Source organism: Colletotrichum lupini, chromosome 1 (genome assembly GCF_023278565.1).
Source record: "Colletotrichum lupini chromosome 1, complete sequence".
NCBI classification, from domain to species: Eukaryota; Fungi; Ascomycota; class Sordariomycetes; order Glomerellales; family Glomerellaceae; genus Colletotrichum; species Colletotrichum lupini.
The window spans coordinates 2,952,063-2,974,328 of NC_064672.1; the positions used below are offsets into that span (position 1 = coordinate 2,952,063).

Here is a 22,266-nt window from a genome sequence, read left to right on the forward strand (position 1 = left end):
CCATACGTACATTGAACCCGAAGGCACGCGATTGGCTTTTTCATTTGCTCCCATAGCCCCCTGTTCTCTGCTCTCATTCGACCTTAAGGCTCAACGCTACGAGACTTGTTCCCATTCAATAATGTTCACATCTCAGAAACATCTTCAGTTTTACGCGGTTTGGGAATTGCGCTTAGCTAGCTACTACTGAACAAGACTTCACACCATATGGTCTGCTAATACAAGCTTAGGATATTCTAATTCGTCGCGCTGTGGTTATTGTGGCCGCCAAGGCAAGAGTCAGTCAAAACGTGAATGCCATCCCTCGTTTTCTCCCATGTCGTCTCGTGTAAGCCGCACAAGGGCTTGCGGAATAGTGACTTGCGGTCGGCCACTGTGGGATTCCCTGATCTGATCCGTCACTAACTTGAGCCACTACTCGACAGGCTTCTCTTACTATGCCAAGTCCACATCCCTTACTCCTGAATACTACCAAACCTTGCTGGATCACTACTGGAGGCGCTCCGGGACGACCCTCTACCGACCGGACCAACTCCACGCGTGCTGCGTTCACTACACCCTCCGCCTGGACTCCACCCAGTTCAAACCCACCCGAGATCAGCGACAAACCATCAACCGGTTCAACAAATACCTGACGGGCGATGCCTACATCAAGGAGGCAGCTCGCCTCCACCCTCGGTCACGCGAGCAGGCAAAGAAACGGGATTCTGAGTTCGACTTGATCGAGAGGGTCCATGAGGCGGAGTATGATTCCCTGCAGCTGCCTCCAGAGCCCGCCCATGTCTTTACCGTTACCCTGGAAGATGATGTCTTCACCGAGGAAAAGTACTTGGTGTATGAGAACTACCAGCGAGTCGTCCATAGGGAGGAGCCGGCCGACATCTCTCGCCGCGGCTTCCAACGCTTTTTGTGCGAGTCTCCGGTCCAGCGCAAGACAATCACGACGGCCGACGGCAAAGAGCAAAAGCTCGGTTCGTTCCATCAGTGCTACCGTTTGGATGGTGAATTGGTAGCCATTGGTGTACTGGATCTGCTCCCTCACTGCGTTTCCGCCGTATACTTTCTCTACCACGAGTCCATCCACAAGTTTGCACCAGGGAAATTGGGCGCGATCCGTGAGATTGCTCTGGCACAGGAAGATGGCTATCGTTACTGGTATCCCGGCTTCTACATTCACAGCTGTCCCAAGATGCGATACAAGATGGATTACACGCCCCAGTACATCCTGGATCCCGAGACGCTGGCTTGGGATCTCATGGACAAGAGAGTCACGGACCTTTTGGACAACAAGCCGTACCTAAGCTTATCAAAGGAGAGAGCCGACGCACCAGCTGCCGAAGGAGCCAAGGATACTTCAGATCAGCCTGCGGCCGGCCAAGAAGAGTTTACAGAAGATCCCAAGAATGAGGAGAATGACCACGATGACGACACGTTCTTGTTCAACACTGGTATGCCGGGCATCCTGTCGCTTGACGAGATCCGCTCACTTGAGGAGATGGACCATATCAAGCTGCGGATAGATGGCTCTGGACTTCTTTTCGAGACTGGCGATCTTGTCGCGTGGGAGCGTCAGGACGTCGGGGTGAGCGGATGTCTCAAGGCTGGCATTGCGGAGCTGGTGGCGGCCTTGGGACCCGAGTTGTTGGAGGATATGGTGGTGGACTTTTGGAATCCTAATCTGTGAAGGGTTGGCTTGGCTTGACTCTGCTGGTGGCCGGCTGTGTACATATCTATCTGTATTGCAGCTAGCATCATGGTTAGAGCGAATGTAGGAAGGGTAAACGTTACAAGCCGGACTTTTATGTCGTGTTTAATGCAAGTGAGATCCATTGGTCTCACTCGCTACTATGGGATGGCAACTGTACTTGTCTAAATTATCTTGAATAAGGTATTTTCACGCCTGTCATTGCGTTCGAGACACCATTGCCACCACCATCCAACAAAGATGTAGTCGGCGATACCTCAACTAAGGTAAGGTAAGGTAGGCAGGAGGATTGGAGGCATGAAGTTGCAAAAGCGTTGGCCCGGTAACATGAATTACCTAAGACACATTAGCTGCGCTCGTCGTAACTTAAGGTACCTTACTTACTACCTAAGGTAGGTTTTGGGAACCTCAAACGTTCTTATCTTATCAGGGTCCGCAATCGCCCCCACCTGATACATGGGGGAAAGAGCAATGACGAACTGCCCGCCCACCCTCGGAGCACTCGCAGCGGTGCCCCCAGTCCACCCTCCGTCGCAGCGTTGCGCCTCGAAACCGAGCCGGTTCAGGCACGAGACCCAGACCGAATCTCCATTCCTCCTCCGTCACCGATCACCGGTATCGCGTGTCCGACTGACCGACCGAACTACCTCCGAAACCTCGTGCACCAAACACCTACCTCACGGGCACTTCGTTCGCCTTTCTCCTTTGCCATACACACGCACCCTCTTCGCAACGAAGTCGGCCACCCTTCTGACTTCCTCCCCAACTCAGCACTGTAACCGAACCGCATAGTCGCATCGCATCATCCTCTTCTCCAAAATGGGCGGCAACACAAGTAAAGTCACCGCCCAGGACAAGTACGTCCCCGAGCTCTTGATCCTACCGAAATATCGCGCGCGCGCATGCGACGCCGACGCTGCGTAATCCGCAATGCGCCGTCGCACGACCATCCCACCACGCACATTCACAATGTAAACTGCTCTCGCTAACCTTTGAACCTCTCCCTTCTTCAGGGCAATTCTAGACATGAAGCTCCAACGCGACAAGCTCCACCAGTACCAGCGCCGCATCACGGTCCTGACAGATAAAGAGACGGCCATCGCGAAGCAGATGCTCGCAAAGGGCGACAAGCCGCGCGCCTTGCTCGCCCTCCGCCGGAAGAAATACCAAGAGTCCCTCCTGCAAAAGACGGACGCCCAGCTCGAGCAGCTCGAGAAGCTCACGTCGTCGGTCGAGTTCGCCATGATCCAGAAGGACGTCGTGTTCGGTCTGCAGCAGGGTACCAAGGTGCTCAAGGAGATCCACTCCGAGATGGGCGGCATCGAGCACGTGGAGAAGCTCATGGGCGAGACGGCTGATGCCATCGCTTATCAAAGGGTATGGAATCCGCGTTGGTGCTGGGTTCATGTGTGGTTTGGAACCTCGGCTAACATACGGTCTTTTTTACCCACTCTACAGGAAGTCAGCGAGATGCTCGGCGGCCGTATATCGGTCCAAGACGAAGAAGAAGTCGAAGACGAGCTCGCCGCCCTCGAGGCCAGCGTCGCCGCCGAAGACGCCATCCGCAACCCGCCCAAGCTCCCCAAGGTGCCCGACACGAAACTGCCGACCCCGCAGGGCGAAGAGGAAGAGGAGCCCGAGGCGCAGCAGCCGACCCGGACGAGGCAGGCCATGTTGGCATCATGATGGGGTGTCTATTTGGCTGCGTCGTTTATCCTTGGCAACATCTTTCTCACCTTTACGTTTTCGATGATACAAGGGGCTTCAAGCATGCGAGGGGGGAACTTTCTTGGTTGCATTTTCATGGAGTTGAGGTTTGGAAGCATGTCTTTTCTTTTCTTCACGTTTATCTATAGTACCTTGGCTATTTCCATCTCTGCGCGCGCGGCAATACGACACTAGACTAGGAGCGGCGGGAAAGGTTCGCCATGTTTGCTTTTTATTGTTGGATTCATCAACTACACCGTTGCATTCTTACGGAATGTGCCGTCACTTGGCTGCTAGAATCAACTCTCAGAGGGGTTCAATATATATGAGCTGATGATCACTTTAACATGACTTCAATCTTGGCTTTACAGGATGGTGATGGCTTGCTCGGCGATTAGTGTTCATTGACGATGGGTACACTCGGCTCTGGAAGAAGATTTTCGTGACCTTCGAGTTATCAAAGTCGCTGCGGACTTGTGTCTATGTCATGTCTCGCACTCAACGATGCAAGGTCTTCAAGATACGCTTCTAGCTGAAACTCGGATGAACTGTAGTATAAAGTCGTCATACGTTACCCAGGTCTGTTTTGTTTTTCCAGCGTGATGCCTTCCTGTCACACCAGAAGACACATGCGCGGGTCTCCAGGGGCAAGGGGAATCTGGCACTTGTGACCACCGCAGTGCTTAGAAACCGCAATGGGATCATGACAAGCAAGGCTCACTTCGGTATCCACCGTTCGGTAGCGGCGTCTGTTTCGTAGGGCGTATTGGTGAGAGAATACCAGCAAAGCGCGAGGGGGCGAGAAGAAGGGACCTTGACCACGGAGAGTACCTATTTAACAGGATATCTACGACCCAACACCACCTACATGAGCGCATTTCCAAGTGTTCTCTAATGATGGTGTTGGCATCAATTATAAACCCGATAGGAGAGTTATTATATACTTCATGGGAATAAAACACATCTATCCAATCCAGGAACGTGGGCTCGGCAGTTATCCCACAGACATTTCATAGCCAAGCGCACCTCGTATGATAAATCGAGTATTCACATGGCCCCCATCCCCCAAGGTTCCTACCTTCCCGGAGACCCCCTCAACTCCATTCCAGTCACCAGGCAGCCCGCGCCCATTTAGGTCGACGGGTCAGGTCAAACTGCCTGGGTGGCGGAGTGGTTCATGGTCAACAATCAATTATACGCCAACCAGCCTACTCGACGGCACACTTGGCGAGTACCCGAGTTGGAATCCCAGCATGAGCAGCAAGAGATGTAGCCCCCAGTTCAGCACCGGGGGGGTGAACTCTTTTTGGTTTGTGCAATCATGGATGGCATAGAGCCAGAACTGGCTGAGCTCAGCCTTCCTGAGCCCACCCATGGTTCATACATATAGGAGCGGTCGATGGAGTGGTTTGAAATACTGGAGTACCTTGTCAGTTCGGTTCGAGAGCCAGGCAACAATTAGTATCACCAACCCCTTTGACAGTGTCTTAAAGATTTTGATAGAACCTGGAAGAGGAAGTTGCCATTGTCTGTTCTTCGTATCGACATCATTCTCGATAATGGATGGCGTGGTCGGCTGGTGGTTGCCTGCCGCAGACCCGATGGAAAGCCTCAACATCATGACAAAATTTCTACCACCTCACCAAGCCTGTGTACGTGCAGGACATCGAAGCATTGTGACCAACTGCAATTCTGGACCGAGCCATTGTGAGCTTGGCATCTGTACTGGAGGGTAATGCTCAATGATCAGGTCACTTTCGACTGATCGCGAAGTCAATTGACGGCGCTTTCTGTATGATGAAGGCAATGTGGTTCTTTAACATGTTCTCATTCGAATGGGGCCGTCCCATCCATAGTCCGCCACTAAGACGCAGACGAGAGCAGTTCTTGCTCATCGACCATGGGTATCATATCTAACAACAACTCCTTCCATGCATCCTCGCCAAACTGTCACTGAATGACCATCCAACCCCTTCCGTCCCACAACAAAAAATGACTATACCTTGCCCGTCCGTCCACGACGATTCTCAAAACCCGAACCCTCGTCGGCGGATGCTTGTAATCCCTGTACTCCATATACATGCTGTCGTCCCTATTCCTTTTCGCACATGCTTGCATAATCATTCCGATCATGGTAAGTGTTGGAAATCCATTCCGCACAGCCATTACCTACTCAAGCACGATCACGTCGTCATTGGCGCGCGGCCACTGGCGCGGCGGTGCGCGAGGTGGTGATGGCCGATATCTGTCGGACCTGAACGGGTCATCAAGTTGTTGGGCTGGCATGGCGTGTCGATGGACGGGAACACCGTATGCTCCCTGCATCGGATGATGTTGCTGATGCTCATATTGCCTATGCGTTAACTGGGTTAGTTGGTAGATTTCGAGTGTTCTTGGTCCTTGACTTACGCTCCGCCGTACACGGGCGACGGGATTCCGCGCTGAGCAAGGCTGTCATTTCTGACCGCTTCCACACGTTCATAGTTGTGCGCTGAATAGGATACATCAGCTCGCGGCGGTCTCTCCACGCGCCTAACGTAGATAGCCTGCCCTGAAGGTTCAGCTGCTCGGTATGGCTGTGACTGTTGTGTAGCCCGGTGGTCATCGAGACGAGAACGTCTATCAATGCCATATGCATAATGTCTGGGTTCGACGACAGGGCGCTCTCTAAGCCGGAGGAAGCCCTCCTCTGCCAATCCATTTCGCTGATCAACATTGTTCTCCCGCAAGCGAATGAAGCCTTCATCCATTGAATTGAAAAGTTGTGGATCCGGGCCATGATGGCCACGATCACGTCCGGGGCGATGGACAGCGAGAATCTCAACGTCGGGGCCAAATCTGTCCCGGACGCTTTCGCCTGTGCCAAGAACGACTGTACCTTGGTGAACATTGTGATCCTCAATCATAATGGGGTTGGCTCTCTCTCCTGGAACACTGCCTTGACGTCGTCTCAGGTTGTCCTCTTGGTGGATGATTCTATCAGCGTAAACCTGAGGTCGGGGAGGGCCCTGGTCTCGCAGAGGCTGCTGATACACAAGTGGCCGATGGGAATCCTGTGGCACATTGCGGTATGATAATACAGGCGGCTGAACAATGTCCTGGCCATCACGCAAAGGTCTCGCATGGATGGGATGGCTTTGGTGAATGGGGGCTTGATGGACATAGCGCTCCTCTCGTATCAGTGGGCCACGGGGAGGGGAGTTCAGACGCGGATATAGCTCATGACCTCTTCGGTCTGTGAATTCCACCACGCCATGGGAATAGCGTGATGGTGATCTCACGCCGTCAGGGGATCTTGGCTCAATGGACGGGTGGAGGAAATCTTGCAGCTGGTGGCTCTCTCGAGCGCGGGCACCTGCGTTGTTGGGGGGTGCAGGAGGCAGCCTCATCTGCGAACCCGCATGATTGATACGCTCCATGGGGGCTCTGTTCTCGATGAATTCAACAGGCGGACCCTGTTGATGCGCTCCGTGACTAACGGAGCTGCCCGCCTGGTTCATGCGATCATCGGGCCCGCGCTGCCGCTGTCTGGCGTTATCCCAGGCAGCGTTTGCAGCAGCCTCATAACGACTGAAGTTACGCTCACGATGTTTGGCCCGTCTGCGTGCCTTTTTGTAAGCCCTCCTGGACATCCCGGGCGTGGCAACAAGCATCGGAGATCCTGGATGCGACGGTATCGCTGTTGACAAGCGTTTGTCGCGGTTAGCGACGTTCTGGGCTACGGCCGGTGTCGACAATCTGCCAATGTTGTTGGACCTGGTGATGAGAACCTCTGACGAGTCGGAGTCCGGCTCCTCGTCCGAGTCCTCCTCGTCAGAATCATCGGAGAGAACCACTACCTCGCGAAGAATTTCGTCAAGCTGATCGCGGCCATTCTCGTCGTCGCCTCGCCACTTGACGAGGAAGTCAAGACAGAGCTGTTCTGTCACTCGCCTGGCATTGTGCCAGGTTGTCTCCCTAAGAAGCTGATCATATCTGGTATGGTTATGTCGAATGTGTGCCAGGACGGCAAGCTGCACTCGCCGCGACAGAGATAGTTCCTGCTGGAGTCCTACGACTAGGTCGCCTTTGAACTTTGTTCCCTATAGTAATTCGTTAGCACCTACCCATTTCACCCCTAAACCTCACAGCATCACAAACCTTTTGGAAGGCATGATCGATGATTTGTTGTCGATCCGTATTCGGAATGCGAGGGAATAGCTCTCGTAGGGCGGCGTCTGCCTGCTTGTCGATATCGTTTTGTTTCTCGGGAATCTTCTCAACCTGAGCGTCGCCTTGACCTATGAGTTCCGGCTCGTTGACACTGTCCAGTCCTAATTCCTCTAGCGCCCTGTCCACGATATACTCGCGAATATGGTGTCCGACACGGTGTATTTGTTGGCTCAAGTCCGAGGCGTTATTCTTGGCCATGGTCTAGATCACAACTGGTCAATCATCGTTCCTGACGGCTGTTAGTCTTCGGCATCGTCTTACCACAATGTAGACCGAGGCACCAGTCTCTCTCGAGATGTCCTTGCATCGCTCGGTCAGTTCAGGATTGCCAAGGGGGATATGCCTCATCCCAGGAGGCGGGGTTTTGTTTGTTGTAATCTGGCGCAGTGTTGGTTAGTCCGGTGGTCGGCAAGTGTCGAGGGAACCGCCTCGGCGCGGCATACCTGGAAGAGCAGAGGCTTCTTCTTATCTTTGTTCTCGATGAACTCGAAATATGACTGGTGTTTGCTGTTGTTCACCACAGTAACCGGCTTCGCAGCGACGAGTCCTGGCGGTAACGGCTGACTTCGGTCAATGGCTTTATTGATCTTGCCAGCCTTGCGGTGGCGGTCCTTGGCCGTGGTACCCGGGCCGGGGTGTGGTTTCTTCTCTCTCCCCATGTCTGATGATCCTCCTTTGTTATCAGCTTACCATGGTGGTTCGGAAACCAAATGCCGTCTAAAGCTGCCCCTCGGGAAAAGAAAAAAGATGATGGAAAACGACAGTTAGTGAGAAGAATGACAATCTTTGTCTCGCACCAGAGCCAACACGGAGACGGGGCGGTGTCCCAAGTCAAGTACGTCAGGCCAGGAAGGCGCGTCTGCAAAGTTGCACCTTCTTCCCGAAGGCGTCGACGTCAGCAAGTAAGTAGGTACTTGCTGCGCGCGAAGGAAACGGTAAAAGCAGGGATCACGCAGAGCGGTAGACAAGAAGGAAAGTTCCAATTTCCAGTCGGCGGAGACTTGGAAATATGCGACTCGTCAAAATCAGTTGCGGCAGGAGCTCGTTGCACTCGGATAAAGGGCGCGCGCGGACGGTGGTGCTTGGATGCTAAATGCGTGGAAGCAAAAGGTCACAAGTCACGACGGAAACGCCAGGGCTGGTTGAGGCAGAGTAGTGCCCGTTGAAGACGCAGACGCAGGAAGGCCCAAAAGAGGTCGGGTCGCAACTCGGATTCCTGCGAGGTACTATCGGCACGTGATGATAGTGGCGGGGTGTTGATGCACGGGCCCACCGATCTTCAGCCAGGTGCGCGAACTTAGACATGCTTAATTGCCTACCTTGTCTAAAACCATATACCGAGATTAAGCGCCCGTAAGGTAGGTACGAAGGAATCGTCAAGAGGCTGAGCAAGGGAGGTCCAAAAGGGTAAACCGAGGTTGTTTCGATCAAAACTTTATGAGAGGATGCGTCTGGACCCTCACTTGCTTATAAGGTGCCCGATGTACAAGGCATGAACAGATGTCGTATCCCGCACACTGGGCAGCCTGAGGTCACCCAACGAAGCATCGCAATTCTCTTTCAATAACTTATAATTTGATTGCAGTCGAATCCAAACTACAACTTGGTTTCTGTCCTTGCTTCCATTCCATTGTCCCAAGTACGCTCGGTGGTCCACATCATCCACCGAGCCAAAACGCCATCGATCATTATGTATGCGCTTGTTCAACTGCGATTTGCATAGCTAGCAGATAGTTCATGCAAATCATCATTCCTTAGTTGTCATCCAGGGAGTTGAGATGCTTTTTTGTGAATTCGAAAGCGGAGAAAAAGATGGCGTTGACGACGCATGAGCGACCCATTGAAACCCCTAGTCCGCGATACATATTTCGTTTGAAGAATTCAATCTTCGGCGGCGGCTCAACCTGTTGCCCTTTCGAGTACAAGAGAGAGTTTCGCTGGTAGATACTCTTTGCCGAGTCAATGGGGTCTGCCAGAGTATTAGCGTCACTTGCCGGAGGTTCTTTTGCACCAGAAAGCACATACATATCATTGCCCAGGATACTATCCCGCACATGCCCCCAGAGATGACAACCGCGAACTTATTCGTCGTCGGGTGGTCACCACCAAAGGTAGTTCCGAGCTGCTTTCCGCTCTCGTAGACCATGAAGTAAATGGCCGTACCCAAAGTATCTCGCACTGAAATGGTCAGCTGAGGGTTTTGATGGGGTTGTACGCCTGGGCAGACTTACACAAGTGCAAGTTGAAGCCAGTGTAAAGCCCCAGAGCACCCCTATGACGAACAATGTTGCGCATGGTCTTGAAAGTGCCCTTGTTTTGGTAGCTTGCTGCAACCTGGTGGCCATTGGTGGCGCGACAATTTGCTTCCTTGAGCTTTTGTTGGTCTGACAACAAGACAGCCACCTGCGCGCTGAGCTTGGTGAGCTCAAAGGGGCAGGCGAGAAGCGTGATACATGAGCCGGCAGTGGCGCCGGCGGCTCCAAAACAGGCAATGGAGTACAGATTCGGATATGTGCCTTTCTGATTCACATGCTGCAGCACGTCGAATCCCAGGGCGTTCTTAACCCAGCCCGAGTAATTGTGTTTGGCGCGTTGGTAAATCGAAAAGGACATGGTTCGGACGAGTGTGATGCTGGCCATTGGGGCAAGGACGCCTAGTGAGGGGCAAAAGAAGGTTAGTCAATGGGATCATGACTTGAGGCGAGATGAGGGGTCGCGTGTATAAGGGAGGTGGAGGAAGAGGGACAGAGGGAATGAGGGACTCCTTACCCCGAAAGAAGCCTCTCAACTTCTCGGTGCGGTATGTGTGCGTCACACAATCGAGGAAGCCTTCGTATCGGTAGGTCTGCATTCGCGTTTTCACGCTATCGAGGGGAAATGCAAGGACAGTCGAGAACATACTCGACGTGCTGGCGGCGATCTCGGTGCGATAGCGCTTGACCAGCCTCTGCGGGCGCTCTTCCTGAGCTCGAGGCATGATCGCAGTCGGTTGGCGGGCCGGAACATGATGTATCTGGTGATATTCGGCTTCTGTCGCTGGCATGCTTCTAGCAGTGACGAGATGGCAGCGCCTTCAGACGGTGATCTCGTGGCGAGAGATCAAAGTCTTCAGCGCGGTCGTGATACGGCCCTTTGCCAGTTGGGGTTTGGTCCATCCAGACCGCGCAGCAGGTGGAGTTGGGGTGATGGTGTGGACGAGCGACAAACAGGGCGACGGGATGACGGGCTCGCGAAGTTTGGAGGATAGACGGCGAGGAGCAGTAGGGAAACAGAGACGATGATGTTGATGACGAGTCGATCGGTCAGAGATGTGAAAAGAGCTGTCTCAAGGCAGTCTGGGGAATCGAGAGCTGAACCCCCGGGAATTGACGCTGTTGTGCCCGCTAACCATGAGAGATTTGCGGGTTAAGATGAAAGAGAGAAGAAGGGAAGAATCATCGAAGGGTAAGGTAGGCGTGAACTACGGATACTTCAAAGGTAACTCGGATTGCGGGGTCGGCAGTGGGAATCTACGGCGTAGAAAGATACATCCGCATCACAGACTGTTGTATCCGTAGGGGCACCTCAGCTAAGTACTTAGTTGAAGGTACGATTACAGCCACAACTTATACAGCACCCAACCTTGCCTTTCCCTGACCTCATGGCAAGCTCAGTTCAGCATCTTGCCCCCCCCTCATCTTCCCCCTTCTTCCCTCAACTTCAAGTGACCGGGTGAGGTTCCGACTCTGCGATGGTTGTATCAGGAGGTACCTTCAAAACGACGACCATTCCAAAGCTGCAGGACCAGGGCAGTTCGTGGTGCGGAAAGCTGCATCCTTTCCGCACCTGGGAGGCCCCCTTCGGCCCCGCTGAGCGACCAGTCGTACCGTTGCTGATTGGTATCTCCAGGACGCACCCACGCACTTCACTCCGTAGCAGCAGTAGCACCAGCAGAAGATACCTTTACCTTAGTGTATGGGTCCACTGAAACGAGACCAGGGCCCCGTTGGATCTCCAACGATCCTGCGCTTCTCATTTGTTCCTCCCGGTAGCGGCCGCTAACACCAATCAGCCCAGATTGGCCAGTGTTGCCATCTCAAGAACCCACCGTCACAAGCCAGACTGCCAGTGACGCCTCTCCCAGTTCTCTCCCTGGTGGGCTATCTCTAGTGTCACAGAGTGTTTTCTCACCCGAGCTTTGGAAATATCGTACTTGTCCAGGCGGACAACTCGGTCGACCACCTTACGACAACAGCGGGTCGGTTTCACGGGGCGAGCCATATTGTTTCCGAATAGGGTATTTTTGGTACTCAAAAACAGATTTCCAAGGGAACCACTCTTTTTATATATCTCCCCGTACCGGCAAAGGGCCGACCACCACCGCCCTGGCGGCCGAGACTCTTGGCTCCGACACGGGGGGTGTACACGGGGGTTCGCCTCAACTCTTCCCCCTCAGCCCTCAGCTCAGTCCGTGAAGGTCGGGCACCTCACTTCTCGCTTACTTCTCAACATTTGGGGCAGAACGCCCGCCATGTACGACAAAACGTTATTGCCTCCGAGGTGCAGCCATCTAGGTCCCTATTCATGTGCTCCCATCAACCTCCTGACGGGTTTTCTCTGTTGAATGACACTGTCTCAAGATCTCTGGCCTGATTCGGGGAAACTGAAGCAGCGTTCCGCAAGAGGCGAGGAATAATGAGCTCATAAACAGCAAGAATCAACATACAAGCGGGCGCCAGCAGCGCTTCGCGAGCAAATAATCGACCATGCAACCATCAACAGCTTAGACGGCTGCTCCAACCTTCACGTAGCCAAACGTGCTAACCAACCACAGGTGAGCCGTTTCACTTGCTGACCCCGCGCATCTGCAGATCGCCCGCCTCGCAAAGGTCGCACCAGCGGTCGTTTCTCTTCCTCCAATGGCTTATCATCGGATAAGAGAATAGGTACTGCGTCGCGACGTTTCGGGCTTATCGTGTTCCGTTCCGTCCTCTGCCTGCCGTCTTTCCACCCTGGCACCACAACAAGCCTCGAAGCGTGGTATCTGGGCTGATGATCCCGCCTGGGCATGCTGAGATGGACATGTCTCCATCAATGCCTGCACTTCCAGTAAGGTGGAACCGTTTGAGATTCTCAGGAATTGGTCAAGCTGCACTCTCTGATGACAGCCAGTGCAGGCGTGCGAGTGACAACTCGATCACGACTACCGTGACTTGCTCGAGACCATCATCTCAGTCGAATACCCATCGACTTGTTCAGCATGTTTATCGTCATGTCGTAGTGATTGTATACTGTAGCTTTCATGTTGTTGGCCTCTTGGATGCTGAATAATTCAACGTCAGCAACCGTATCTCTCACAACCGAATCAAAAGCAAAACTCACACATCCTTGCCCCGGGATTCCGATTCCTTGCGAAAGCTGACCTTCCACGTATCCATATTCTGCCTCTCCCAAGCCACGCGGACGAGGTTCTTGAGAACCTTGTGCTCGATACCGGCCTCTCTGCGAGCCGCCTGTATGAACCACAGTGTTCTCTTGGAAACCTCCGGGTCCCACACCGCGTCTTTATCGCGAAACGACGCTCTCAGCTGGTTGCGGACGGTGTACCTGTGCGGCGGTGCGAATTGAACCGCTCGTAGGAGCTCGCGGTAGAGATGTCTGTAAGCATGGATGATGGGTGTTTTATCCATCTTGGCCAAGTTTAGTCTTCTTGGTGTAGAGCAAGACTTTCGCTGGAGTAAAGTGGCTCTTTGCTCTCAAGAATCTGTCAATTGAATAGAGAAAATGGAATGTTTACTTGAGTATCCTGATTGATCGCAGAGTTATTCTTTGAAAAAGTGAGAAAAGACCCTAGCATGAGCTCCTGGTAAGCTCAGTGACCATTTCACTTCAGGGAGGTGCACGGACCACTTCAAGATTTCCACCCCAGGCACTCAGATCAGACCTCAACTCCAAAAAATTCCATCGCCGACCTCACACCAGACCACCTCTTTCCGCCCTCAATTCCACCCCCCGGCCTACCACCATGGCGCCCCGACTACCCCCGAGCTGCCTCCAGCTCCTCCGATCGACGACGACGACGATATCAAACACCTGTTCCGCCGCCGCCAATGCCTCGGCCGTCATCGCCCCTCGCCTCCAGCTCCTCCCTTTTACCGCGAAGCGCGGCGTAAAGTACGGCTGGTCCACGGCGCCCAAACGCAGCAAGCCCACCCGTTTCAACCAGCCCACCGCCGGCCTCCCCGTCCTCACCACTGGTCCCGCCGCCGCCCTCGCCCGCCGCGAGAAGACGACGCCCCTCCGCACCGGCGTCCTCGCCGTCAAGAAGGGCATGACGGCCATCTACTACGGCAAGAAGCGTGTCCCCTGCACCGTCCTCCAGCTCGACCAGGTCCAGGTCGTCGCCAACAAGACCCGCCCGGACAATGGCTACTGGGCCGTCCAGATCGGCTCCGGCTCCAAGGAGCCGCGCAACGTTGAGAGGCCGATGCTGGGCTACTACGAGGCCAAGGGCATCGCGCCCAAGCGCCACCTGGCCGAGTTCAAGGTCCGCACCAAGGAAGGGCTGCTGCCCGTCGGCGCCCAGCTGTTTCCGGACTGGTTCCAGACGGGCCAGTACGTCGACGTCCGCTCCAACAGCCGCGGCATGGGCTTCGCCGGTGGTATGAAGCGCCACGGCTTCGCGGGTCAGGAGGCGTCCCACGGTAACTCGCTCAACCACCGCACCATCGGTACCACCGGCCCCTCGCAGGGTTCCGGTTCCAGAGTCATGCCCGGCAAGAAGATGCCCGGTCGCATGGGTAACGAGCGCGTCACGGTGCAGAACCTGACGGTGCTCAAGGTGGACAACGAGCTGGGCGTCGTGCTCGTCAAGGGCGCCGTCGCGGGCCCCAAGAACTGCATCGTCAAGCTGCAGGATGCCGTCAAGAGGAAGGCGCCGGCGCTTCCTTACAGGCAGGACAAGTTGGAGGAGCTGTTGGAGGCCAACGTGGATGGCGAGGCGAGATTGCAGGAGGCCAGAGAGAGGCACTTGGTGCTGAAGAAGGAGAGGAAAGAGCTCCCGGCACTTGTATAGATATCGTCCACCCTCCCCCTTTTCCCCTACTGTTGTTTACGAAAGTCTGTGTACTATACATGTTGTACATTTATCACCCCATTAAGAGAGGCGCATAGCTTTAGGGTCATTATCTCGCCCGACCCGAATTCCAACCCAATGACTTGAACTACCTCGAACCCATGCATGCTTTTGATGACGATTCCCTTCACGAGACCTTGAAGTGACTGTAGTGCTGCCCTGTATTCAACGGTCCTCCTTGTCTCTCTCACTCACTTGATATTCTGCCTGAAACCCCTCGTCTCCGCCGCCGACACCACAGCCTCGAGATCATCATCACTCAAATCATCACCCGGAATAGACCCCTTGAACGGATCCGCCCCGTCGAGCAGATCAATCTTGCGCCCGTCGGGCGTCTCCAAGCTCCACTCGGTCGTCTCGAACAGGCCCTTGTGCGACGTCCGGAAGCTGGCAAACTTCATGACGGCCTCGTTGCGGGACCCCTTGACGCTGAAGCTGATGTCGATGCGCCCGTGGAGCTGGTTCATCTCGCCGGCGATCCAGGGGATCTGGTGCTTGAACTGCACCTCGTCGCCTAGGTACTCGCGGGCTTTCGGGGAGGTGCGCAGCGCGTAGAGGGTCGAGGCGATGACGGGTGAGGAGGACTTTTGGTAGTTGAAGATTGCGATGCTGCTGAGGGCGATGGCGGCGGCGAAGAGGGGGAGGGTGCGGGACCAGCGGAAGGTGATCTGGTTGAGGTCTATTGAAAGAATTGCGGTGGTTAGCGGATGGATGACAACGGGAAGAGAGAAGAGGGAAAGGGGGGGGAGAAAGACGAGCGGTTTACCTGGGAGTTCTCGATCTGCGCGCCGCTCCATCAGCGGTCCGGACCCGGGCTTCGGCGCTGCGGTCGCCCATCTCCTTTGAGCCTGCGCTCTGAGCTGCTGCGGCTGCTGCCGTTGCCTCGCGACGGCGTTGCGCAGCGAGGAGGCGAGCCTCCTGGTGGCTGTGTTTGAGAACATGCTGGAAATGAAACTCCCCGTGGAATCGAAAGCGTCCTACGAGTGAAGTCGGGGCTACCGCGTCGGTGGGTGTGGTCGGTTCGAATTTCGTGATGCCGGGCGTTGCGTCTAGGTCAAATTCTCGGGATGCTCCGAATCAGACCATGCAAGTTCGGTCAGTTCGGTCGGTCGGTCTCGACTCTCGGTGGGCGGGCCAAAGCTCTCTCTCGAAAATTCCCGGGGTCCTGGCGTGGGCATTTGGAAAGCAGAGAAAAAAAAGCAATCGATAAACAGTAACCAATCAGACCCTGGACCCAAGACCCCTGTCGCACATTGTCCAGCTGTCGCGCGTCATAAGGCTGAGTGGTCGGTCACGGCCCCCTCTGCGAGAGGTAAGGTAGGTGAGCTCCATCTACACCTATTGCACCGATACCTTACGTAGCTACCTACCCAGGCTTCTACAAATCTGTCTTCATCGACTGGACTTATCAATACGTAGACGAAGTGTTTGCGTCTTTAACAGCTACGACATCATTACGAAACACCAGCAACCCGCTGCAGCTCATCGCGCATTTGACAACCTCTATACTAAAATGGCAGAACCTCGAGGCGCAGCCGCTCGTCTGCGGCGTACATTCCACTATCCCACAGACGACGACTCGGCAGACTCACAGCCAGAAGCCATGGACGAAGAGGGTACGACGTAAAAGACACAAAAACCTCATTCCCAATCCATCCCATTCCCCTCACTCTTCATCTTTCCATTCCGTCTTACATCAAAAGCTAACACCCAATCCCCTAACCTAGAACAAGAAACCCTCATCCGCCGCCTCGCAGAAGATAACGCAGCCCGCAACGCCCAATTCGCAACCGCCCTCCTCGCCCTCCCCCTCCTAACAACGATCCCCTACCTCATAAACCTCGCCCGCCTCTCCGCCCCGCTCACCTCCCTCCTCTCTCTGACATCCCTCCTCTCGACCGCCTACCTCCTCCACACCCAACCCCCAGGCGCGACCGGAATCCCCTGGCTCGACGCATGGTCCCGACCAAAGACCCCGCGCCCCAGCCCGGCCTCCTCGCTCGAGTCCTCGACCTCGTCCGTCTCCGGCGGTCCGTCGTCCTACCAGCCCATTCCGACAACGCAGAGGAGACGCAGGCGGAGCTCCTTTTCTTTCGCCGAGGAGCAAAAAGGTCCACTGGAGCTGTATCTGCCGTACCTCAACCTCGGACTCTGTGGTATGCTTATCCTGGCGGGGTTGGCGACGAAGTCGAGCGAGAAGGCTTCGTTTGGCCACGTGGGGCTGGGGAACTTGCCTGCTATAGTGTACGTCGTTGTTCTGATTGCAAAGGTGGTCATGGGCAGCGTCGACCCGGAAAAAGAGTTGGCCACGCTCAAGTATGGTTTCAAAGGCGCGTAAAGCTTATGACTCCAAGCAAAATTAGCTGCGTGGCAGCGGGAGATGTGTATTATTCTTTTGTTTTACTACGAATACCACGGGACCAGAAGGAGTTAACTTTACGACTTATGCTGGAATGACGATGTAACTATGATGCAGCGAGCGCGAAAAAGGAATATCCAGAGGTCAGGCTGTCACGAATCGAGATTGAAAAAGGTGCACACACACAAGTCTATTAACTTTTTCTGACACGTAATTACAACAATCTACTACACATCTATGGATTCGTTGAAGCGCAAGACACCGTGGCTTTTCAGGACACCGTCCACTCCCTTTGGCAGTCGCGGGAACGGATCTGTCAGAGAATTTGTCGACGACGGATCCAGTGACTTGTCTGTGACCAGTGCAAGACCGTGTGACTTGATGGCGTCCACCAGGGCGGGGACCATCTCCTGTTGTACAGTCAGTAAGAATATCACAGCCATCAACGAAAGGGCCTAAACCTACCAAAAGCCGTGAGCAGCAAATTAAGCCCATAAAGTTGTTGCCTTGCGCAACCCGAACCACCTCCTTGATTGATGCAGATCTTCTGCCGTGGCTCTGGATGATGTCCGGCGGCGCCATGACATCCTCCCGTCCCAGATCGTTGCACAGGAACACGGGGAAGTTTGGCTGCTTCCAGTTGAGTGCTGTGCACATGCTCGGGTTATATGAACTGAACACCACAGAACGGACCGACTCGAGCGACTGAGCTCGCTGAGCGCGGGCGTGATCAAACACATTAGTGAGAAGAGAGTCAACGAATGTGTTCAGGTCCAACGACGGGCCCAGACCCAGTGACCTTTCCTCGTCCAGTGACGGATACAAAATCTGGATGTTGACATGCATGCCATGCGGGAGCAGAGCCAGCGCCTCGTTGAGAGGGATACCCGCTGTCGCAAGAACCCGATGGACGTCCGCAATTGCGTCCAGAGGCCTTGTTGGTAATGATGCCAGTTCGGCTCTGCTAGGGCTCTTTGACGTGATCGTATTGAACTGCTCCATTGTCAATCTTGAGATGGGCAGGTCAATTCCACCACATGGTATCGTCCATCTCGGCCACAAGACAGGTACACCATCGCTGGTGTGCTGAACGAAGAGTTGGACAAAGTCACCTGACAAACTCGAACCAGTCACAAATGTGCTTGGACTGCGGTCGAATTGGCTTGTTGCCTTCCAGTACGTTTCGAAATCCGTAATCGCGAGTGGCTTACCGTTGAACGGCTTGATGACCTGAGTGTGGAAGCTGATCTGGCCAATTGCTCGTAGCCTTGGATCGAACAGGGGGAGACAGCACTTCCCAGAGCTACTAAGCAGCGCCTTGAAGGTATTGGGAAGGGCCACCGTCTTCGCAATGATCTTCGCGCCGTAGGTAGGGAAAACGTCGAAATCGAGTGTAAATGACTCCAAATTGTCGATTTGAAAGGAAACAATACGGGTATCTTCTTGGAAAGGCAGCATAATATTCTTCGGGATGAGATCCGAAACCTTTGATGAAATGGTGAGTCGGGCGGCAGGGTACTTCCCGTCGTGGAAGAACACTAGGGGTTGGTCCCCATTTTCCTCGAAACTGATCTGAATGACCGTCTTGGTGTCCAGGAAGTTGTGTCCGTACCGGCGCAACGGTATGATCGGCGGCGGCAGCTCAAGTTCAGGGATGGCATCCGGGTCAAGGGCCATCGGGTCGGGCCCGCTGCTCATCATTGGTCCCAATCCGGGCTGCATGATCATGGGGCTCGCCTTCGTTCTTGCGTTGTACGGTGCAAGCAATTGCATGCATTCGAGGTGGCCTTCCCAGACAGCGTAATACATTGCTGGCAGGTCCTTTTCGTCGACGATGTTGGGGTCTGCTCCGACGTCCAGTAACCCTTGGAGGCAGGGAACGTTGCCTTCGCTCGCGGCATGAACCAGGGGCGTCCATCCGTACAACTTATCAACCTGATCGAGATTTGCTCCAAAGTTCTTGAGCAAAAGGAGAAGCTCTGGCCTTTGGCCTGACCGAGCAACAAGGTGTTGGGGATAGAGTCCTTCAGCGTCGGGAACGATCTGTGCTCCATGCTGGAGGAGCATTTCCACGATTGCCAACGAACCATGCTCGCAGGCAAGGTTCAGCGGTACATGGTCTGCGTCAGAGACAGGGTCGATTCGAGCGGACTTTGCTAGCAGTCGTTCGACGCACTGAAGGTGGCCGTGGATGATTGAGTGTACCAGAGGGGTAAAGTTATCATGGTCGATCAAATCTATCGTTGAAGTATCCGCTGTGAGGCTATGTCAGCAACCATGCAGCCACATTGCCTGTACTTATATAGATCTTACCACTAGTCAGGGCGTCGAGCATGTCCAATCGTCCATGCATACTGGCATAGTGCAGCGGCACTCTGCCATACACATCGGTACGACTGACAGCAACACCTTTTGCCAGGCCGTATTCAAGGACAAACGAGTTCCCGTAGATGGCGGCTTGGTGCAGGCAATTTCGTTCGTTAATGTCGTCCTCTGACTGTATGTCGACCAAGCCCGTATCGAGGAGAGCCTGTAGAGTCTCTTTAGGCGCTTCGTGAATGGCAGCGAGGAACGTTCTAGTCACTCTCTCCATCAGAGAGATGTCAGAGCCTGAGGACGTGCTAGCAGCCGTCCGCATTCGAATCAGGAGATCCCTCAAAGCCTCGAGGTTCCCTGAAATGACCGTGTCGAGGAGTAGTGTATCCGCGTCACCTTCGTCGGTTCCGAGTAGATGCTGGCTGCTCACGATATGATCACTACGAGGCTCGAAGCTGACATTGTCACCCTCGGCCCAAGCCCCCAGCTCTTGGAGACTAGTAGTGGCCTGGTCGGATAGTTCGCTAATGACGGTGGCATTGAAGAAGGGCTGGACCTCGACTGCTCTAGATAGGTAGAGTTCTTTGGTTTTCGACTTTGACGTCTTGTCCCACTTTTTGAGGATCTTGGAGAAAGCAGTCCCGTTGATCTCAACAAATTGTTGCAGCTTGTTCAAGTCGCTGGCAAACTGTTGGAAGCCCTCTTCGAGGGTTGTGAACTTGGCCGAACGTCTGGAAACACCATTGCGAGACTGCAACACCTTCTTCTTGTCGAGAAGAGTCTTCAGTCGCACCTTGAGCTAGGCGGGGGTCAGTTCTGACAGGGTAGAGTCATTACATTAGACAAGAGAAATTATTGCATACCTCTGCCTCCTTTTGTAGGTAAAAGGCGTTGACCTTTTCGAGCTCTCGTTCCTGTTCGAGAGTCAGTAAGTACGTTGGGAAGTTCATCGCACTGACCCATGACTGGATACATACCAATTGGAAGAAAAATGTGGCCTTGTTGGCCTGAAGGGCAGCCTGGGAGTCTATAGATATTGCGGAGCGGAGAGGGTCATGTTGTGCGCTCAGCGTGGGCGTAGCCGACAATTTCTTGATCAGCTAGTAGCGAATGTCAGTGGTAATGCCGGATGTGATTAGCTATTGCCATGGGGGCTTGCTCCATCCACCTGCCCCTGACGGGACAGTGTCGGGTACCGAGTTGACTAAATTCTAGAGGGGGTTTTTCTCCTTTTTGTGGTTTGCATACCAAGCTTCCATCCAATGCAGAAGAGAAGCGAGAGAACGGGGTAACAAAAGGGGGATAGAGACTGAAGAGGGAACTGCCGGACAACGAAACGTACCTTTTTGAGAGCCTTGTAGTTTACAAAACTAGCGGCATACTCTGGAACTTCAAGCTGACGCTTCTGAATCTGCTTGCCGAACTTCCTGCTGTTATATCAGCACAAGTTCGCCAGTGAGAACACACTAAGGGTTAGCTAAGGCCAAGAGACTGACATGATGGACGGACGCCCGTGGGATCACGGTGTCCAAAAGTGATCGTTGTAAGAGAGAGCAGCCTATGTGCCCTCCAGTAGTGGCAAGCTGACAGTGGATGTCTGCAGGGAGAAAGCTGATGACAGTAGGAGGCTCTGCGGGTGTGATTATGCGTCGGCGGCAGGCAAGCAAAGTAGCCACTCGCACAAGGGTATGCTGAATGACGTCGCCTCGTGGCAGAGTTGTGTAGAACAGCTGCGGGTTAATGTAGAGAACCGTACGTGGTGTGCTCTTCAGTGGCGCAAGCTAATGGGATGACGAGTTGGGGGAAACCAAGGCCCTTTTTGGCGATCAGCAAGATAGAATCCTGCCGCGTGAGGTAGACTGAGTAGCGGACAAAGACAGGCGAATATCCAAGTTGAGGTAAGGATTCGAAGCTGTTGGTTGAGTTAGAATTTGAAGGTCTAGATTAAAGGGGACGATGATCGGGAGATATCCCTCGTGCAATAAGACGACCGCTTGGCCAGTAGAGCCACCAAGTAGCTATGACTGAAAAAATTGAGCTCGCAGAAGGAGGAGCAGGAACCCATAAGCAGTACCCGTAGAGAAACTAGGTCATAACGAGCAAGATGGGTAGTAGGTGGGGGTATTCTGAAGCTATCCCGGGCATGCCTCGGTGACAACCAGGCTCTGAAGAAAGAGGGGCAACAACGCACGCGGCTCTAAGAACATGGACATGGTCAGGCATTTGCTCTGAACAGGTGCCACAAGTAGGTAATAGTTATTGATGCCAGACGCTGCGTGGGGGCAGGGAGAACGATGAATGGTTGCAGGTACTAGCAACCAGTGGATGGCAACATACCATGTCAGCGCCAGTGTCGGATGGCACACCCGTTGTTTGTCTCCGATGAGGAAAGCAAGGTCTGAGTTGGCCCAGGACCAGATCTAGTTACGGGTTGGACGGGGGGTGAGGTTAGGAAAACCAGGCGCGGCCGGGGACCAGAACATCGTCCTGTCCAGGGTATTGGCACCGTTTCCTAGTCTGACTGGGGAATAACAGGAAACGAGTGCGTCGTCGACCTTGGTGATAGGGGTTATGCAAAAGAAGCAGTAAAGCATGGATCGAGGGGTAGAAAGAGAGGTGATGTGAGTCGGAGTGTAATCAAGACGAAGGCAAAGGCAAAGACAAAGGCAACAGTAAACAGACTTGCGCCGAATCGGAGCAGATCACGAGATTGATTGTTGAGAGACACTCATGCTTACCGATCAAGATAGCAGGTTCAAGCGGTGATTGCTTCAACCTATGCTCTTTTGGATGAGAATAGTGATGTCTGGAGTTGCCGTAAGTTGCGGCCGTGGCGTATGCGTCTGTGTTGGT

General features: G+C 54.0%; 10 protein-coding genes across 10 annotated transcripts; 4 read left to right on the forward strand and 6 right to left on the reverse strand.

Moving 5' to 3' along the window:
- Nucleotides 1-294: 294 nt before the first annotated feature.
- Nucleotides 295-1,684, forward strand: CLUP02_00840 (arginine-tRNA-protein transferase; the record flags this gene model as incomplete). Its single annotated transcript, XM_049279886.1, has 2 exons — nt 295-328; nt 426-1,684. 2 exons carry the CDS (start codon nt 295-297, stop codon nt 1,682-1,684), a joined length of 1,293 nt encoding a protein of 430 aa, XP_049135843.1.
- An 840-nt stretch (nt 1,685-2,524) lies between these two features.
- Nucleotides 2,525-3,391, forward strand: CLUP02_00841 (Snf7 family protein; the record flags this gene model as incomplete). The annotated part of the gene is made up of 3 exons (XM_049279887.1): nt 2,525-2,562; nt 2,719-3,082; nt 3,164-3,391. 3 exons carry the CDS (start codon nt 2,525-2,527, stop codon nt 3,389-3,391), a joined length of 630 nt encoding a protein of 209 aa, XP_049135844.1.
- Nucleotides 3,392-5,581: 2,190 nt separating this feature from the next.
- CLUP02_00842 (uncharacterized protein) lies at nt 5,582-8,283 on the reverse strand (the record flags this gene model as incomplete). Its single annotated transcript, XM_049279888.1, has 5 exons — nt 5,582-5,765; nt 5,822-7,494; nt 7,553-7,825; nt 7,886-8,002; nt 8,068-8,283. 5 exons carry the CDS (start codon nt 8,281-8,283, stop codon nt 5,582-5,584), a joined length of 2,463 nt encoding a protein of 820 aa, XP_049135845.1.
- A 1,095-nt stretch (nt 8,284-9,378) lies between these two features.
- Nucleotides 9,379-10,667, reverse strand: CLUP02_00843 (uncharacterized protein; the record flags this gene model as incomplete). The annotated part of the gene is made up of 4 exons (XM_049279889.1): nt 9,379-9,593; nt 9,650-9,802; nt 9,856-10,278; nt 10,394-10,667. 4 exons carry the CDS (start codon nt 10,665-10,667, stop codon nt 9,379-9,381), a joined length of 1,065 nt encoding a protein of 354 aa, XP_049135846.1.
- A 696-nt stretch (nt 10,668-11,363) lies between these two features.
- On the reverse strand, nt 11,364-11,884 carry CLUP02_00844 (uncharacterized protein; the record flags this gene model as incomplete). Its single annotated transcript, XM_049279890.1, has 2 exons — nt 11,364-11,526; nt 11,817-11,884. 2 exons carry the CDS (start codon nt 11,882-11,884, stop codon nt 11,364-11,366), a joined length of 231 nt encoding a protein of 76 aa, XP_049135847.1.
- A 945-nt stretch (nt 11,885-12,829) lies between these two features.
- On the reverse strand, nt 12,830-13,460 carry CLUP02_00845 (uncharacterized protein; the record flags this gene model as incomplete). Its single annotated transcript, XM_049279891.1, has 3 exons — nt 12,830-12,926; nt 12,986-13,309; nt 13,453-13,460. The coding sequence occupies 3 exons, from the start codon at nt 13,458-13,460 to the stop codon at nt 12,830-12,832; spliced, it is 429 nt and encodes a 142-aa protein (XP_049135848.1).
- A 168-nt stretch (nt 13,461-13,628) lies between these two features.
- On the forward strand, nt 13,629-14,678 carry CLUP02_00846 (50S ribosomal protein L3; the record flags this gene model as incomplete). Its single annotated transcript, XM_049279892.1, has 1 exon — nt 13,629-14,678. One exon carries the CDS (start codon nt 13,629-13,631, stop codon nt 14,676-14,678), a length of 1,050 nt encoding a protein of 349 aa, XP_049135849.1.
- Nucleotides 14,679-14,929: 251 nt separating this feature from the next.
- Nucleotides 14,930-15,679, reverse strand: CLUP02_00847 (cytochrome oxidase assembly; the record flags this gene model as incomplete). The annotated part of the gene is made up of 2 exons (XM_049279893.1): nt 14,930-15,417; nt 15,505-15,679. 2 exons carry the CDS (start codon nt 15,677-15,679, stop codon nt 14,930-14,932), a joined length of 663 nt encoding a protein of 220 aa, XP_049135850.1.
- Nucleotides 15,680-15,963: 284 nt separating this feature from the next.
- CLUP02_00848 (uncharacterized protein) lies at nt 15,964-17,076 on the forward strand (the record flags this gene model as incomplete). Its single annotated transcript, XM_049279894.1, has 3 exons — nt 15,964-16,050; nt 16,207-16,354; nt 16,466-17,076. Coding segments are annotated over 3 exons (846 nt in total), but the record flags the coding sequence as incomplete, so codon positions are not given.
- Nucleotides 17,077-17,324: 248 nt separating this feature from the next.
- CLUP02_00849 (ankyrin repeat protein nuc-2) lies at nt 17,325-21,753 on the reverse strand (the record flags this gene model as incomplete). The annotated part of the gene is made up of 8 exons (XM_049279895.1): nt 17,325-17,507; nt 17,563-19,352; nt 19,411-20,212; nt 20,277-20,327; nt 20,391-20,513; nt 20,756-20,836; nt 20,910-21,194; nt 21,751-21,753. The coding sequence occupies 8 exons, from the start codon at nt 21,751-21,753 to the stop codon at nt 17,325-17,327; spliced, it is 3,318 nt and encodes a 1,105-aa protein (XP_049135852.1).
- Between the last annotated feature and the right edge of the window lie 513 nt (nt 21,754-22,266).